The sequence below is a fragment of the Hetaerina americana genome, unplaced genomic scaffold (assembly GCF_022747635.1).
Source record: "Hetaerina americana unplaced genomic scaffold, ioHetAmer1.1.p SCAF_6, whole genome shotgun sequence".
In the NCBI taxonomy this organism is placed as follows: domain Eukaryota; kingdom Metazoa; phylum Arthropoda; class Insecta; order Odonata; family Calopterygidae; genus Hetaerina; species Hetaerina americana.
Window position 1 is genome coordinate 11,139,811 of NW_027287205.1, and position 16,605 is coordinate 11,156,415.

The following is a 16,605-nucleotide window of genomic DNA, read 5'->3' on the forward strand; positions in this document are numbered from 1 at the left end:
GTGTATCTTATTCCTTCCCCATCCTCATTCACCTAATATTCTCACCTCTATTACAATCCTCAACATCTCATTGCCATTGCTAATTGACAAATTCAAAAAGGTGTATTTTTCAGTGATTTAGCATTGGAAAGATGTTGCTCAGGAGAATTTAACTCAAAGGATGAATTGAAGAATTTCTAAATTGTTCCATTAATAATATTTGTAGACTGCTGTGTTTTTGTGAAAAAAGATTAAAAGTAATAGATAATGAAATTAAAAAATTGGTCATCTTTATTAATAATGGAGCTGATTAGCTGATGTATTTTACAAGTCAAGTGCTGTAATTTTATTACTCATTCTTTTTATGGTTGTTATGTTTAGAATCACCAGTATTAGTCACCAAACGTCTGCTTCTCAATTTGCTATTATATGTGATGTTTGTCCTGTAGGCTTCAGTTCTCAACAACTTCTCATTTTTCTTTACAGATAGGAGGTGAGACTGCGCAGAAATTACCTGAAGGAATGAAAATTCAAATGCATTATGATACAGTGAGTATAAAAATTGGTGCATAGACAGTAGCACTTTTCTAGTTCCTGAATGTTCTTTTTAGATATAGTAGCCGGAGACCCACGTTATTGTGACATGAAAGGAGCTGAAAAAATTTATATATCTTTTGATGATCGTTTGAGTTTTTCAATGTAGCTAAAAAATGAGAAATCTGGTTCATTTTAATTTAATTTCTCACTTTTTGGGATTTTGTCCAATAAATTCTCAGAGAAATTACTTAAAACAGCAAAAAATGGTAAGTTGATACCAACTATATAAAAAGAGGTGTTCGACCAGTCATAATGTATAAAGATTTTCAGCTGTTTCAGCTAGCAGTGGATTTATATTTGCGGTTCTAAAGCTCCATCAACTAGGAATTTTGACAGACAGACAGAAGCCAAGTATATGAAAAATATGCATTTTCCATTGCTTATACCTAAGTTCACAAAAAAGTATATCTCATTCAATTCTGTCGACAAATGTTAGCATTCATTTCATTGAAAGTTCCTACACGAAGCACGCTACTCCTGCCTTGCAGGATTTCAGGCGACAGGAAAACTGTGTGAATTCACAAAACTTTTTTCCCTTAAGGTTAACCACAAATAGTAGTGTGCCCATTCAAGTCTGAGGGATTTAATTCTTCTTTGAGGGAGTAGAGTTCGCAAAGTTTTATTCAGAATGATTTTAATTTTTTATGATGTATGTTTTCATTCCACTTGCACTTGAAAATTTTGGACCCATTTCTAATGTAGTATTTGTGGTAATGAGTGCCGAAAGCAAATTTTGGAGAATAGATTCATTACTTGACTGGCAAATATCTGATAATAAAAGTTATATAGGATTTACACAAATGAAGGTATTTTCATGGATAAAATAATGAAATTTTCTGCCAAACGATAATTTTAATGACAACCCTCTGAAATTTGGAATACATTTTTAAGGTAATTTAAATTAATTAGTTTTTCTTTGAAAAGTCATCGGCGGTATTAGTGTTTATGTACTAGTGAAAGTTCAATGCTGTCATGACTACAGCTATCTTAAAAACAAAAACTTGTGATTATCATTCCTTCTTTTTTTAGCCACATCTATCTATTATTTAATATAACTTATGTTGTTTCAAATATTTTGTTCTGTTTTTAGTATAAACTATTTTTGCATGTTTTATTAATGCCTAAGATAAACATTGCTTGTGTACTCAACCACTCACTAATGAAAGAATAAACTAGGCTTCTCAGTTAGTAAAACAATTACTACAATTGTGTGAAAAGTAATCTTGCAGTGTTCCTCTTACTACAGTGCCATACTGATGTGTGGTATGATTAAGCAAAAATTATGTTCATTATAATTCTACATTTAAATTTCTGTAATTGGTTAATTTTGGAATGCTGCTCTCCTGTTAACACTGCCGCTGTGAGGTTCACAATATGTAGATCCATGCACGTACATACACTCACACGTACATGCATTAAAATTCTGTCCACTACAGTTTCACCAGTGAACAATCAAAGTGAAATCAGCTGCTGTTTCAGAAGTAAGGCCACTCGTGGCTACCCAAATGAAGGTTAAGTAGGAGTATAAAAACTCGAGTCAGTTTTGATTAATCATCAGATTGTATTGTGAAATTAGTGTGGGTATGAGGAAGGTATATTGAAGGACCTCTTATTGAAGGACCCTTCCCCTCTACTGCCAAAGATGGTGGGTGACCCTGAAGGTATTATGATGGATGACTCCTTGGATGGTGGTACTGGCACTGGACCTCCATCTGTTGGTTCTGGAGACATGCCTGTGTCCATCCCTATTTCCACTCCATCGTCTGGAAAGAAGGTATGTGTAGAAATGCATCTCAGTAATTCCTGGTTTAGCTTTAACCATTTGGTAGATGGCTTCTTTTCCCTTCACTGCATCTCTGGAGTAGTAGAAAAATTTCTGTGGCCCAGTGTTGGTCAATCTATTGCATGTATTTTATTCTTGTTAAAATTTGGAAATATTTTTTAAAAAGTTAGACTCTATCTGTCCTTAAAACATTATTAACTTTTTAGTATTATTTGTGTTTGCATGAATGAAAGTTGTAAGAAATGGAAAGAGATGTCTGTACGTGTTGGTTTTATTTGCTCATTTGCTGTATTATTTGTAGTGAATCTTAGAAATGCTGAGTGTATAATGTACCATCTCATCATTTGCCTCTGTGTGTCCCCTACCAGCTGGGTATTTTTTCATGTAAGCTTTTACTAATTATGAGCAAAACTGCAAGGGGGAGGTGTACCTTATGTTTATTTGTGCTTTTGCTCGATTAATGGTAATGAGACTGGCAAGCAGGTAGTCATTAAGTGGACAGCAATGAGGAAAAGAGTTAGTGGAGGTGAAGGAGAGCACATAAATAGTATGAAATGTAGGGTTCTGTTTACTGTTCTACTGATGGTGTGTGTGTACCATACCTTCTCATAAATTACACATACCTCTATATTTTTAAGAGCAAGTTCACGAAACCAAGTAATAATTAAGCACATTAACAAGCAATTACCACAGCAGCAACCAAACTTTCGTTTTATAAATATAAAATCACTGACATGAGAATCAATGGGTGGAAGCTGTAACTTTTCCAAGGAAATGAAAAACTTTTTGACTGTTCTTGAATGAAATGGCATAGTAAAGTGACAGCAAATTTATAGCATCACAAATGTGTAGTTTTCTGGTTTCCCATAAAGCGGGAGAAATAATTATCAATTCATAGATATTGAATTGCATCATTAAAATATAAATGTTGACATAAGGCAGACTAATAAACCTCAACACCGACTGTCAACTTTCTAGTCAGCTCTGTGAAAGCAAGGGACATGAAGAATTGTTTTTATGCCTGCATTATAAGGAAAACTCGGGGGACTTCTGAAACAAACAGTTGGTTCTACAGCTTAAATCCTCACTGGCGGAATGTAGCATAATTGTGTGGTTTTATGCAAAGAGTGGCCGAGTCAGTATGAGTTTGGTATAATGTTTTTTAGATTGCTAACAACTTTTTAGCATTGTGTTGGTAACATTTTTTCAATTTCAATTCAAAGGATAAAGTCACTCATAAATGTTACTGTTAAGAACACAATCCTTACAGTAATTAGCATGAGATTTTCCTACATATATTTCAGAAAATATTTAACTTAAAAATTACATTACATTTCAGCTCATAAAATACATTTTTACACTTTTTCATTATTGGCTTGATGGTTACTAGTCTCCTAATAATTATTTGCCATATCTAACCCTGTAAAAGATTGCATACTGACAACTTCAAACATTGCAACACTCAGACTGGCTTAAGGCAGTTGTAAAAGGTGTGTAGCATTCAGTGCAATAGTTTTAGTGGTCAAAAAATAGTGAAGTAAACATGAAGATGTAGAATTTTATAAATGGAAATTAGAAAAAAATGTTCAACATGTTTTTTGCAGTATTGCATGTTTTAGTCATGTGCTGGTCCTGGAGAGCTAAACGTGCCGAATGACTTATAGTTGTGAAGCAATTGAAATGAGTGCAACAATTTCAGAGTGTAAAAATCATTCGCCTTGAATGGGATTTGAACCCAGATCCCTCAATATCTGGTCGAGTGCTTTAGCCAGTTAAGCTATCAAGGCTATCTCCATATTAACATTCAGTGTTTGCGCAATAAACTGATTGACCTTGAAGTATTTACGAGTGAACATAACCCTGATGTGATTTGTGTAAATGAGCACTGGCTTCAGAAGGGGGAACTGCTTTTGTTCCGACTTACTGGTTACGTTCTCGCCGATGCTTTTTGCCGAGCAACAAGTAAAAATGGTGGTGTATTAATCCTAGTGTCTGTGAGACTGACATATTCCTCAGTGCCACTTATCCAGTTCTCCAATCCCCTTAATGAAGATCACCTGTTCGAGTCCAGTCTGTCTCGTATCAAAGGAAACAACCGTGATTATATAATTGTTACGATTTATCGTTCTCCAGCCAGTGATTTTGACGTGTTCCTTTCTAAATTTTATACATTGTTGGAATTAATCCATAAGTCTATTCCTAACCCGTTGCTGATTATAACCGGCGACTTCAACTGCAACCTACTAGAAAGCTCTAAAGCTAAATATGATCTGTTTGACATTCTGTCTTCCTTTGGCCTTTCTGTTACTAATATGGTAGCCACTAGAGTTTGCAGAACTACTTCTACTCTTCTAGATGTAGTTCTTACAAATTCCAGTGCAGAGTTATCTGAAACCGTAACAATCGAGTCTCATATTTCTGACCATTTTCCTCTTCTAGCCACTTTCACCTTCTGTGATAATAGTAACAGCAAGACCATTTTCAGGAGAAAATTTTCCGATGAGAATATTTCTAACTTCTTTGAGCGGCTAAGCTCCCATGACTGGTCGAATGTTTACAGCGATTACTGTTTTGACGACAACTTTCTTTACTTCTATTCTACTTACCTTGAATACTTCAATTTTTGTTTTCCCATTGGGCCAATTAGGTTCAAAACCTCAGTTTTATATCATAATAAGAAACCCTGGGTTACCGATGAAATTCGTAATCTTGCAAGGTACATGAAAGATTTAGCAGCATATTTTAGAAATAAAACTGACTCCTCCAGTCAACACGAATACTCCACTTTGAAAAAGGAATACAGGACTATTCTTTACAATGCCAAACGATCATATAACAATTCTCGAATTACTAATGCCTCTAACAAATCTAGGGAAGCCTGGAAAATAATTAATGAATCCAAATCTATCTCAAATGTCAACTCTGACATTGTACTTCGTAATACTTCTGGAAAGCTCAATCAAAATACTATACAGATGGCATCCTCCCTCAATGAACATTACCTATCTCAGATAACTCCTACAAATCAGTGTAACAGTGGCAAATATCCCCTTATTTCCAACTCTTGTAACTCGCTATTCTTATATCCCTGTTCGGAACATGAATTAACTAAGGCAATGTCCAAAATTAGTAATAAATACTCTGCAGGTCTTGATGGAATACCAGCCACTATTTTTAAGAAATCTTACGAGGCAATTAAGCATCCATTATTATTTTTAATTAACAAATCTCTAAAGGTAGGGAAATTCCCTGCCACCTTGAAAGTAGCGAAAGTCTTGCCCCTCTACAAGGGCAAAGGACCTAAAGACGATATGAATTCTTATCGGCCCATTTCATTGCTCAACCAATTCGGTAAAATATTTGAATTAATTTTTTACAATCGCTTAATATTATTTCTGGAATCCCATAACTTACTTTCTCCCAACCAACATGGTTTCAGGAAACTCAGGTCTACATCCACAGCTATATATCAAGCAGTTAACAAAATAACTTCTGATCTTGACAATAGATCTGAATCTCTTGCCTTATTTTTCGATTTTTCAAAGGCGTTTGATGCTGTCAATCACAACCTCTTACTTCGAAAAATTGAATGCCTGGGAATAAGAGGGACTTCCCTAGACTGGGTTAGATCCTATCTCCTGGACAGAAAACAATGTGTAGCCTTAAGTAAACAAGGAAGAGAGTTCCTTTCTCCAGTAAAAAGTGTTCTATGTGGTGTACCCCAGGGATCTGTCCTGGGCCCAATCTTGTTCCTTATGTACGTAAATGATCTACCAACATTACTGAACTCTGTACCAGGCGTGCTGCCTGTCGTCTATGCTGATGACACAAATGTCCTCGTGTCTGCCTCCTCTGTAGACACACTAATATTAACCTCTGTTTCCGTTACCCAGCTGTTACATGAGTGGTGTCTCCTCAATTCCCTCCTCCTCAATGTTAGTAAATCTTCTTTAATTTACTTTGCTAATAAGAATAAATCAGCTGCTTGCATAACTGTAAATATTGATAATGAACTTATTGTACAAAAAAGTAAATCATGTTTTCTAGGCATCTCTATTGACAGTCGTCTGTCTTGGGATGACCATATTCTCAAACTTCGTAATAAGTTGAGTTCACTCTGTCATCTTATCAGATTCATTAGGCATACCGTCAATACTGAGGTCTTATTGTCTCTTTATTATAGTGAATTTTACTCTCATGTTGTTTATAGTATTCTTTTATGGGGCCCTACACCTAATGCAAATATTATATTTAAAATTCAAAAACGGATCATCCGACTTATTTGCTTTGCTACTCATGCAGCATCCTGTCGTCCCCTCTTTAAAAAATTGAAAATTTTACCCATTCCCTGCGTGTATATGTATTGCGCATCTTTGTATGTCAAAAGCAACTTCTCTAGTTATCTTTCCAATGCCAACGTTCACAATTATAACACAAGGCATTCTGCTGACCTCCACCAAAACTTTGTCAGAACCTGTACCACCGCCCATGGACCTAAACATATGGGCCTCAGGATTTTTAATAAACTTCCTAAAGAACTGAAAGCACAACATAAGCTGCCTATATTTAAGCTCAACCTTCAGAAATATTTACTCTGTAAAATGTTTTATTCTATTAATGAACTTCTTGTCCCATGAGTTTCTTTGTATTTAAACATGTACTTAGTATTTATCATTTCTTTATATAACATTGACGTGTCCTATATCTGTGCTTGTTTTTTACAATTGTACAAATCTGCTGGGCAAATAAAATTACTTACTTACTTACTTACTTAGGCGTCCTTTTAAACTCTGAAATCGTCACAACATCTTGTTCCTTTAAAAGCCCCAAAATTGCAGAGTTGAAGAGGACGCCTCGATAGCTTAAGTGGCTATAGCACGCGATCGGATATTAAGGGATCTGGGTTCGAATCCCAGTCAAGGCGAATGATTTTTACACTCTGAAATTGTTGCATTGAAATGCACATTAGCGGATGACTCCGTTAAAAGTTACTGTTGCGGCATCTCCCACAGTTTCTTTGAAAATTGAAATGATGTTTGCATTAGCAATGAAATCTGAATCATTTCTGGAATTATTTTATGGAACCAGACACATTACAGGTTTTTCATTGACATTTGACAACTATTACATATTGTTTGTAATTTATTTTTTCTGTGATCCTTTGGAAGATTCTCATTTTGCATAATTGAATCTTACCTACTAGAGTGTCTCTTTATTATAGGTAAAAATCTAGATGAAACTTTTTTTGTGAGTTTGAGTGGTAGAAATCATAATGCCGTGATTAGCTAGGATGTCTGTTTAATTCTGATAACATATAATATAAGAACTTTGATGTAGTAAAACATGCACACCATCATACAACATCAATTGCAAAATACAAAACAAAAGAACATGTGTTTGTGTTCACGTGCTTGTCTTGGATAGCTTTCACAAAGAGTCAGCATTCTAAAAGGTCCAGAAAGCCTTTTGTCACATGAATATCATTGGGGTTCAAAATGTGATAAATCTCTAGGTCCTGACCTTTCCAAAGCCATCTTGAAGTGCAACAGTTTCAGAGTGTAAAAATCATTCGCCTTGACTGGGATTCGAACCCAGATCCCTCAATATCCGGTCGAGTGCTTTAGCCACTTAAGCTACCGAGGCGTCCTCTTAAACTCTGAAATTTTGGGGCTTTTAAAGGAACAAGATGGTGTGACGAAATACCGTACATACAATGTCACAGGCATTCGTAGTCGTGCGCAAGGCGCCACAGTCCACGAGGTTAAAGCCAACTTTAAACACTTATGGTGTTTTCACTTTGACAAATTCCAAAGAAACTGCGGGAGATGCCGCAACAGTAACTTTTAACGGAGTCATCCGCTAATGTGCATTTCAATGCAACAGTTTCAGAGTGTAAAAATCATTCGCCTTGACTGGGATTCGAACCCAGATCCCTCAATATCCGGTCGAGTGCTTTAGCCACTTAAGCTACCGAGGCGTCCTCTTAAACTCTGAAATTTTGGGGCTTTTAAAGGAACAAGATGGTGTGACGAAATACCGTACATACAATGTCACAGGCATTCGTAGTCGTGCGCAAGGCGCCACAGTCCACGAGGTTAAAGCCAACTTTAAACACTTATGGTGTTTTCACTTTGACAAATTCCAAAGAAACTGCGGGAGATGCCGCAACAGTAACTTTTAACGGAGTCATCCGCTAATGTGCATTTCAATGCAACAGTTTCAGAGTGTAAAAATCATTCGCCTTGACTGGGATTCGAGGATTAAGAGGACGCCTCGGTAGCTTAAGTGGCTAAAGCACTCGACCGGATATTGAGGGATCTGGGTTCGAATCCCAGTCAAGGCGAATGATTTTTACACTCTGAAACTGTTGCATTGAAATGCACATTAGCGGATGACTCCGTTAAAAGTTACTGTTGCGGCATCTCCCGCAGTTTCTTTGGAATTTGTCAAAGTGAAAACACCATAAGTGTTTAAAGTTGGCTTTAACCTCGTGGACTGTGGCGCCTTGCGCACGACTACGAATGCCTGTGACATTGTATGTACGGTATTTCGTCACACCATCTTGTTCCTTTAAAAGCCCCAAAATTTCAGAGTTTAAGAGGACGCCTCGGTAGCTTAAGTGGCTAAAGCACTCGACCGGATATTGAGGGATCTGGGTTCGAATCCCAGTCAAGGCGAATGATTTTTACACTCTGAAACTGTTGCATTGAAATGCACATTAGCGGATGACTCCGTTAAAAGTTACTGTTGCGGCATCTCCCGCAGTTTCTTTGGAATTTGTCAAAGTGAAAACACCATAAGTGTTTAAAGTTGGCTTTAACCTCGTGGACTGTGGCGCCTTGCGCACGACTACGAATGCCTGTGACATTGTATGTACGGTATTCCGTCACACCATCTTGTTCCTTTAAAAGCCCCAAAATTTCAGAGTTTAAGAGGACGCCTCGGTAGCTTAAGTGGCTAAAGCACTCGACCGGATATTGAGGGATCTGGGTTCGAATCCCAGTCAAGGCGAATGATTTTTACACTCTGAAACTGTTGCATTGAAATGCACATTAGCGGATGACTCCGTTAAAAGTTACTGTTGCGGCATCTCCCGCAGTTTCTTTGGAATTTGCCATCTTGAAGTGGTAATGAGCTATGAAATCAAGAGCAACATAAACGGAAACTACTTCCAACAATTCTGATTTGTTCTGATTCGCCGACACTGCTTTGTGTTCGCAACTTCAGAATATGGAATTTTTTCTTTTTGAAACTGTTTGAAAATTCACATTTTTTCATCAATTTCTACTGTATAATGAACGCTGTCAAGCTGTGAGGCATACAGGCATGCCTTGAGTGTTCATACAGATTAAAATGATAAGATTAGAATGTAATGATAGACAAAAAAGGGTAGAGTAGCAACAGTTTTGGAAAGACAAAGGGGAAATTTTATAAGCTCGTTATTATTTATCTATTATAAGAAGGAAGCTTCTGTGAAGAACATGCGGATAAGAAATTCCATTCAGTTTAAAATGTGGGCGGTAATAGCCACCGAATGGCATATGTCAACACGGGAGACAAGATGAGTAGCTGTTGGCTGTTGTGTTTGGAAAGGTTATTTTTGGCATAACTAACCCCACTATCATTTACAACTAATAATTTTATCCTCCTTTTACATAATGTTTTTCATATTCAATTCTGATGTTACTAAAAGTAAACCTCAAAGAGATGGTTCCAACAACTCTTCCAATTCATATATGGTTGTTCTAGCAATAAGGAACAATTGCTTTATCAAGCAGAGTGTACTTTAATGCAAAAGGCAACATGCCCTGGCTGTTCTTAGGAAAATGCTCATAGTGCTGTGATCATCAAAGGGAAAAGACAGATTTCAATTTTAGGAATTGTGATTTGGCGAACTTGTTGTGTAATATTTTGCAAACTTTGCCTTGCACCTACAAATTGCCTTTCTCATTTTCATGTGAAAGGCAATTTGTAGGTGAAATATGGAGCTTGGATAGGAACTTCGCCGCAAAAATGTGAGTAAACTATAAACTAGTATAACTTTGTCTTGTGTTTACCTTTCAAGTAAATAAAAAATGTATAACTCTTTTTAAATCACCAAAAGGGTAGCATGTTCATTTGACTAAGTTTTTACAGCAAGATTTTTTGTTCAAAAATTATGTGATTGTCATGCCATGAGATTTCACGACTTATGCATTTAAATTTTAAAAGCTGTGATTTTAAATTCATCAGTCATCATAATTCATTTATGAATTTCAGTGCATAAATATTTTAACTCTCTTAAGGTTTTAAATTGACCTCAATGTCAAGGGACAACTCTGGTCGATCAGTAAATTATGCATTCTGTTCTTACGTCAGGCATGTGAGTTGTCTTGTCAAGCATGGGTATTGTCTTGTCATGCTTTGGTTTTTCTGGTGCTAAACTAATGACATGAATGACCTCAGTAGTTGGAACATCTCAAAAACAAAAATAGTACTACTTCAAAACCAAACCACAGCTATCGATGCAAAGGTTGGTTTGATAGGTGAGGGTAGAGCTCTCCTAGTACTGAACCCGGCAGGATGTGAAAGCAACACATCAGGGTAGAAGGGCCAGATCATTTACCTGTAATACCAATGGTTTCCCGGGAAGATTTGGCACCCAAAAAATCGCACAGCAATGGTGAAACCAAGGGTGCCTAGGAATCGAACCCAGGCGGTCAGTAGTCAAGTCAATACCTACTAGACGTCCACTTTCCCCTACACAACTTCATATGTTTGTAACTTGGCATATCCTAGCACAAAGATGTGTATATATATATATATATATATATATATATATATATATATATATATATATATATATATATATATATATACATACAAACATATATATATATATATACATATATATTGGGGAACTATAAACAAGGGCTTGTACTCTACAAAATATGGTGATAGTCATATATTGTTGGGATTGAAACTTCTTTCTTGTATTCTTTTCAATATCATTCTGTGTGTTTTCATGCATTTTTTCAATCTTGGAAAATCACAACTTGAACCCAATGATGCCAACTTATTTTGCTATTTATTGGCTGTTCATCATTTACTAGAGCTGACATAGCCAAAATTGCAGCTTCTTGTCATAGCTTGTGGTAGGAAAGATTTTATTTTCATGTACAGAATTTGTGTATTTGCTGTTATAATATTTTTAAAACTTAAGTTACTTCTATGTGCTGAGCCATACAGTGTTTAAGTGATACTGGCTATTTTTGTGACTGTAGAACTATAGGTACATAAGGTAATGCAATAATTCAATTACCTTTATGGTGTATGATAATGAATATTCTCAAAATTCTTTAATTTGCAAATTAATGTAATTGATAATGCATGTAAATCTCGAACTTGGTGTACACAATTTGTTATTCTTATTTTTAGACGCAAACAACCATTCTTAAATAAAGAGAAAGAAAATTACATATCATTTATACTTTCGAAAATATTTATCGTGAATACAAAGAAATATGCTAAGAAAAGCCACCAAATTCAATACAGTTTATTGTAAACAAATAAAAATCATCAGAAAGTTATTAGAAATTCTGGGATTCATAATCACAGTGGTAGAGAAAATTATGTACAACTAATCATATATGTACTACTGCATATTTACCTTCTAAGTTGCATGACCAAGCCATCAAATTATCTTTTAATGGCTATTGTCCCTCTGTCCCCTTTGCTGTACATCTCCTGTGATGGCTTGCGGGATAATGTGTAGATTTTATTTCAACAAATATTTTCAGTCACCTGCTCTATTTTTAACCAATCTTTACATAGTAATTTCTGTCATTTAAAGCAAAAAAGCTAATCCCATAAAGTGGAATTAAGTTTCATTCTAATGAGGAAAAATTGCTCACCTTCAAGTGCTGTACAAATTTTAACTCTTAACATTGCATTTACAGAAGGCTCCCAGCAAAAAACAAGTGTCTGGATACATCCTCTACTCAGGTGATGTTAGGAGAGGTATTGCAGCAAAATTTCCCGATTCATCATTTGGTGAAATTAGTAGAATTGTGGGGAATGAGGTGAGTTTGTTCATTGCATTTATTGTAGTTTTACCCTTCCCTGCACATATTCTTTGATGCCTCCCTACTGTTATAATCATCATATTATGTGCTTCGGAGTAAACCATATCAAAAATATATGGGATAATCCAACTGTGGCAACATTAAAAGGCAATAAGCATCCATACCATGGTATTTTACTTTGTTATGCTCCATTTCACCCATAGGCTGTGCAGAAGAGGGAATGTAATTGATTGGCTCGGGGATAACCTTGCAAAATCTAGTGATATCCATAGTGAATAAAATGCCTGTGTACAATTTAATGCAGTTTATTGACTGAACAATTATAACATTTTTATTTGTATCATATTCAAGTTTGGCATTTCAAGGTATAATGTTGTTTTTAAAATGATGCAGTCAAGAAATTTGAATTGATTGGTTGCTAATAAATGATCTGAAGCTGTACAAAATGGTCATAATCCTCCGCAGTCTGGAGAGTGAAGTTCAAGATGTGGCTGGCACATACTGTTTGTGGAAAGAAATAATTTTGGCATCTATTTGTATAATGTTATGTTTGTGGTCCAATTGGTATACAGGGTCTCACCCAAAAGTGGTAGGACTGATTTTTTTACAAGAATTTTATTGACAATATACTTACATCGACTTAATAATCTTCAAAGTATGCTTCTTGAGCTGCTACACACTTAGTATAACGTTGCTCCCATTCCCCGTACGCCCGCTGGAAATTTTCTTTGGGGATGCCATTGATGACCCTCGTCGAAGCCTCTTGAATGGCCTTTATCGAGTCAAAACGTCGTCCCTTGAGCTGTCTTTTCATCAGGGAGAAGAAGAAGAAGTCCTGTGGTGCCAGATCGGGAGAACAGGGCGGGTGCGGCAACGTGGCAATGCCATATTTGGCCAGGAGCTGTCTGACGACGAGCGCACCATGGCAGAATTTTCGGCACCATCTTGGCGCACACCTTGCGCATGGCCAAATCCTGTGAAATAATGCGTTCGACGTTGGATGCAGACAGACCCAACTGGTCTGCAATTTCTTCACTGGTTAAGCGTCGGTCTGTGCTCAGCAGTGTCCTCACTCTGTCCACATTCGTGTCGGTTCTTGCCGTCGACGGCCGTCCGGAGCGATGGTCGTCTTCTGGTCGGGCTGTTGGTCGACACTCAGAATTTTCGGCACTATCTTGGCGCACACCTTGCTCATGGCCAAATCCTGTGAAATAATGCGTTCGACGTTGGATGCAGACAGACCCAACTGGTCTGCAATTTCTTCACTGGTTAAGCGTCGGTCTGTGCTCAGCAGTGTCCTCACTCTGTCCACATTCGTGTCGGTTCTTGCCGTCGACGGCCGTCCGGAGCGATGGTCGTCTTCAACGAGCTCCCTACCCTCTTTTAACAACTTGTGCCACTCAAGTACTGTGAAACAGCTTAAGGCAGTGTCCCCATAAGCCTGCTTGATCATATCGAGGGTCTCAGTTGCCGTCTTCCCGAGTTTCACACAAAACTTCACGGAATAATGTTGCTCTAAATTCAGATTCATTTTGTTTTTCGGCACGGACAAAAAACTTGCTTCACTAAAAACGGTGTCCTCACTCAACTACAGCCCGCAGGTGACTGAGGTTGTTATCGGTCTGTTGCTAAGAGCCCCCTCCACCTTACCCTGCCAGGCGGACCCCCCTCCACCGCGCCAGAGAAAATCAGTCCTACCACTTTTGGGTGCCACCCTGTATAATGTAGATTGTAAATGCATTGGGATGGAACTCAATTTTCTCATTCGATTATAGTCTAGTCGTGAAATGTTTAATTTTTTCTGGTGATATTTTTAATTATGCTTATCATTTCAGCTTTTGTTTGATTTGTAATGGGATTAAAGAATTTGCTCCAATACAATTTTGAGATGACTATTTTATATGCAATGACAATTTTGAGACTGCTCGTCAGTGAACATGAGCATTCTAACCATAGTAAATCCCTCGTTCAGTTGACTAACACTTAGGTTGATCTAGGACTACCAACAATTATATAGATGATATTTAGAGTAACTGGAAGGTATAGGTAACCTTGACTTTAACTAGGCGTTATAAAACCAGGCCTGCATGTATTAAATTCCTGAGTTGCCTTTCGTATTATTCTTCCTCATTTTTAAAGTAAATAACTCATTTTGCAAATTTGATTTATAAAACTGTTTGAAGTTGTTGGCATTCTTTCCACCCATGGCCTGCAATTAAATATAATGGTTGGCTATTTTTTTCTCTTTATTCTATAGCTTCATATGTATATTTATAGGGTTTATCTTTATAAATTCCAAATATCTTTCCTTATTTTCTCATCTCATGGGCATGAAATCAGGGTTTTAAAAATTTTATAAGCCCAAGTTAAGCTCTTACTGTATGACCAATTTGAAACAAATTAAGCAAGTTTCCAACCACTACAAATTTGTGAAAAGAGCGTGGAAAATGAGAAGTGAAACAACCAAATCTTCTGTAGCAGTTAGGGAAAGGTTCGACACCCATGTCAGGAGTTGACTCATGCAGAACACATCACTATGCCCATGCATTTTTTGTGATTTTCTGACAGATTCTGACAAATCAATCTATCCCTTGTAGCAGACCTTGGATTCAAGCACAAAAATAATTAGCAAGTAGTATCTTTTTAAGGTTTTTGTGGATATTTTGAAAGAAGTAATTATTACAGGTGCTTGTGAATACACTTTGTATGCTTGTGACCTTAAACTCCATTTCCTTTAGTAGATCCCCAAAATGACCTGATAGAGTAACTCTCAATAGCTGGTAGTATTAAATGAAAAATACATTGTGTTCTTCATTTAATGAACATGAACTTCCACAAAGTTGAGCCAGAAACCATCAAATAGCTGGTAGTATTCTTGGAATCCTTTTGTTTGTCCCCGATGAGAAATAAATTTATCTATAAACAGCCATGGAATAAATGTGTGTGGCATATTTGTTTTTATGTTTTAGCAATTTCTGGATAAATTGTTATTTTAAAAAATGAATTCTTGTTTTAGTTTTATTTTTCTCTTTTGGTGCCACATTCATATCTGTCTTTAAGCATGTGCTAAGCTTTCAGCTTTTCTTTTCTAATCTCAATGTTTCACCGTATAAATTGTGGTATTTGCTAATATAATGAGTGCATTGTAATGTCACTTGAAATGCGTTAGTGTTTTCATTCTCATTACCACTGCCCTATTTATTAATGTTACTACTATTGAGAGCAGTTTTAATTTTATTTAAATGTTCAAAGTAGTCATTGATCTGATATTTCCATGCACTGTGCAGGGTTCTAAAATGAAATGTAAATGGATTTTCACCTCTTTTTTAATTAGGCATTAATAATGAACCTAACGAGAGAATGGCTATCATTTATGGGCCTGATCATTGAGTTGAAAAATTATGAAAACACATTTTCCGATTGAATTGGAACCAAAAAGAAAACTATCAAGGTGTGAACAATGTGATGGTTCTGAGTTATATTGTTCTTTCTTTTCTTAACAAACTCTGTAATCTAGTGGAGGAATCTGTGTGCACAAGATAAGCAGATCTATGAGGAGAAAGCTGCACGTATAAATGAAGAGACGGCTGCCAAGATGGCTGCAATGGCTGCTGCTGCTGGTGAGACCGGCAGCATCCTTAACCAAACTACTCCCACGACCACCTCTAGCAACCAAAGCCTGCAGCACCAGCAAGACTCATCCTCATCGTCCAGCCCCGCGCCTCAAGGAGCACCCGGGGGTTTGCCCGGTGGGGGTTGCCCAGGAGGGTCTGGTGGGGCCAGTGGCAACACAAACACCAATGGCAATCCTGCCGATTTAGTGTATGAATGTCTCTGGGATCACTGCGATTGGCAGTTTGAGGATCAGACAGACCTAACAGATCACTGCATTCAGGAGCCCAATGGTCATGTGCAGCAATACTTTGTGGCAAACCCAGGTATTCCTGATTTCATTATTTAATAATGTTGAATTTTGCTAGAAATCCCTTGCATAATGTCGAGGGAATGTATTCACTTTTAAACATGTAAATGCTGTAGAACTTAAGTAATGAAACATGGAATGTTAGGAACTGCAGGAAAATTATTTGTTACGATTAAATGTATTAATGATATTCTGCCGTATGCATATTTAATGCTAAGGATGAAATTTTGAAAAATTTCTCTGTAAGAATATGATTGCAA

General features: G+C 36.8%; 1 protein-coding gene across 10 annotated transcripts in view; it reads left to right on the top strand.

Annotated features, from left to right (window-relative positions):
- The window catches only part of polybromo (protein), a 76,596-nt gene that overhangs the window by 41,035 nt on the left and 18,956 nt on the right, over positions 1 to 16,605 (top strand). For 7 of the 10 annotated variants that reach the window (XM_071594321.1, XM_071594314.1, XM_071594320.1 and 4 more), the window contains 4 exons: positions 466 to 528; positions 2,180 to 2,350; positions 12,298 to 12,420; positions 15,941 to 16,361. In XM_071594321.1, coding sequence (XP_071450422.1) covers positions 466 to 528; positions 2,180 to 2,350; positions 12,298 to 12,420; positions 15,941 to 16,361 — 778 coding nt within the window. The remainder of the gene's footprint in view (positions 1 to 465; positions 529 to 2,179; positions 2,351 to 12,297; positions 12,421 to 15,940; positions 16,362 to 16,605) is intronic. The other 3 variants (XM_071594317.1, XM_071594319.1, XM_071594323.1) reach the window with 3 other exon arrangements.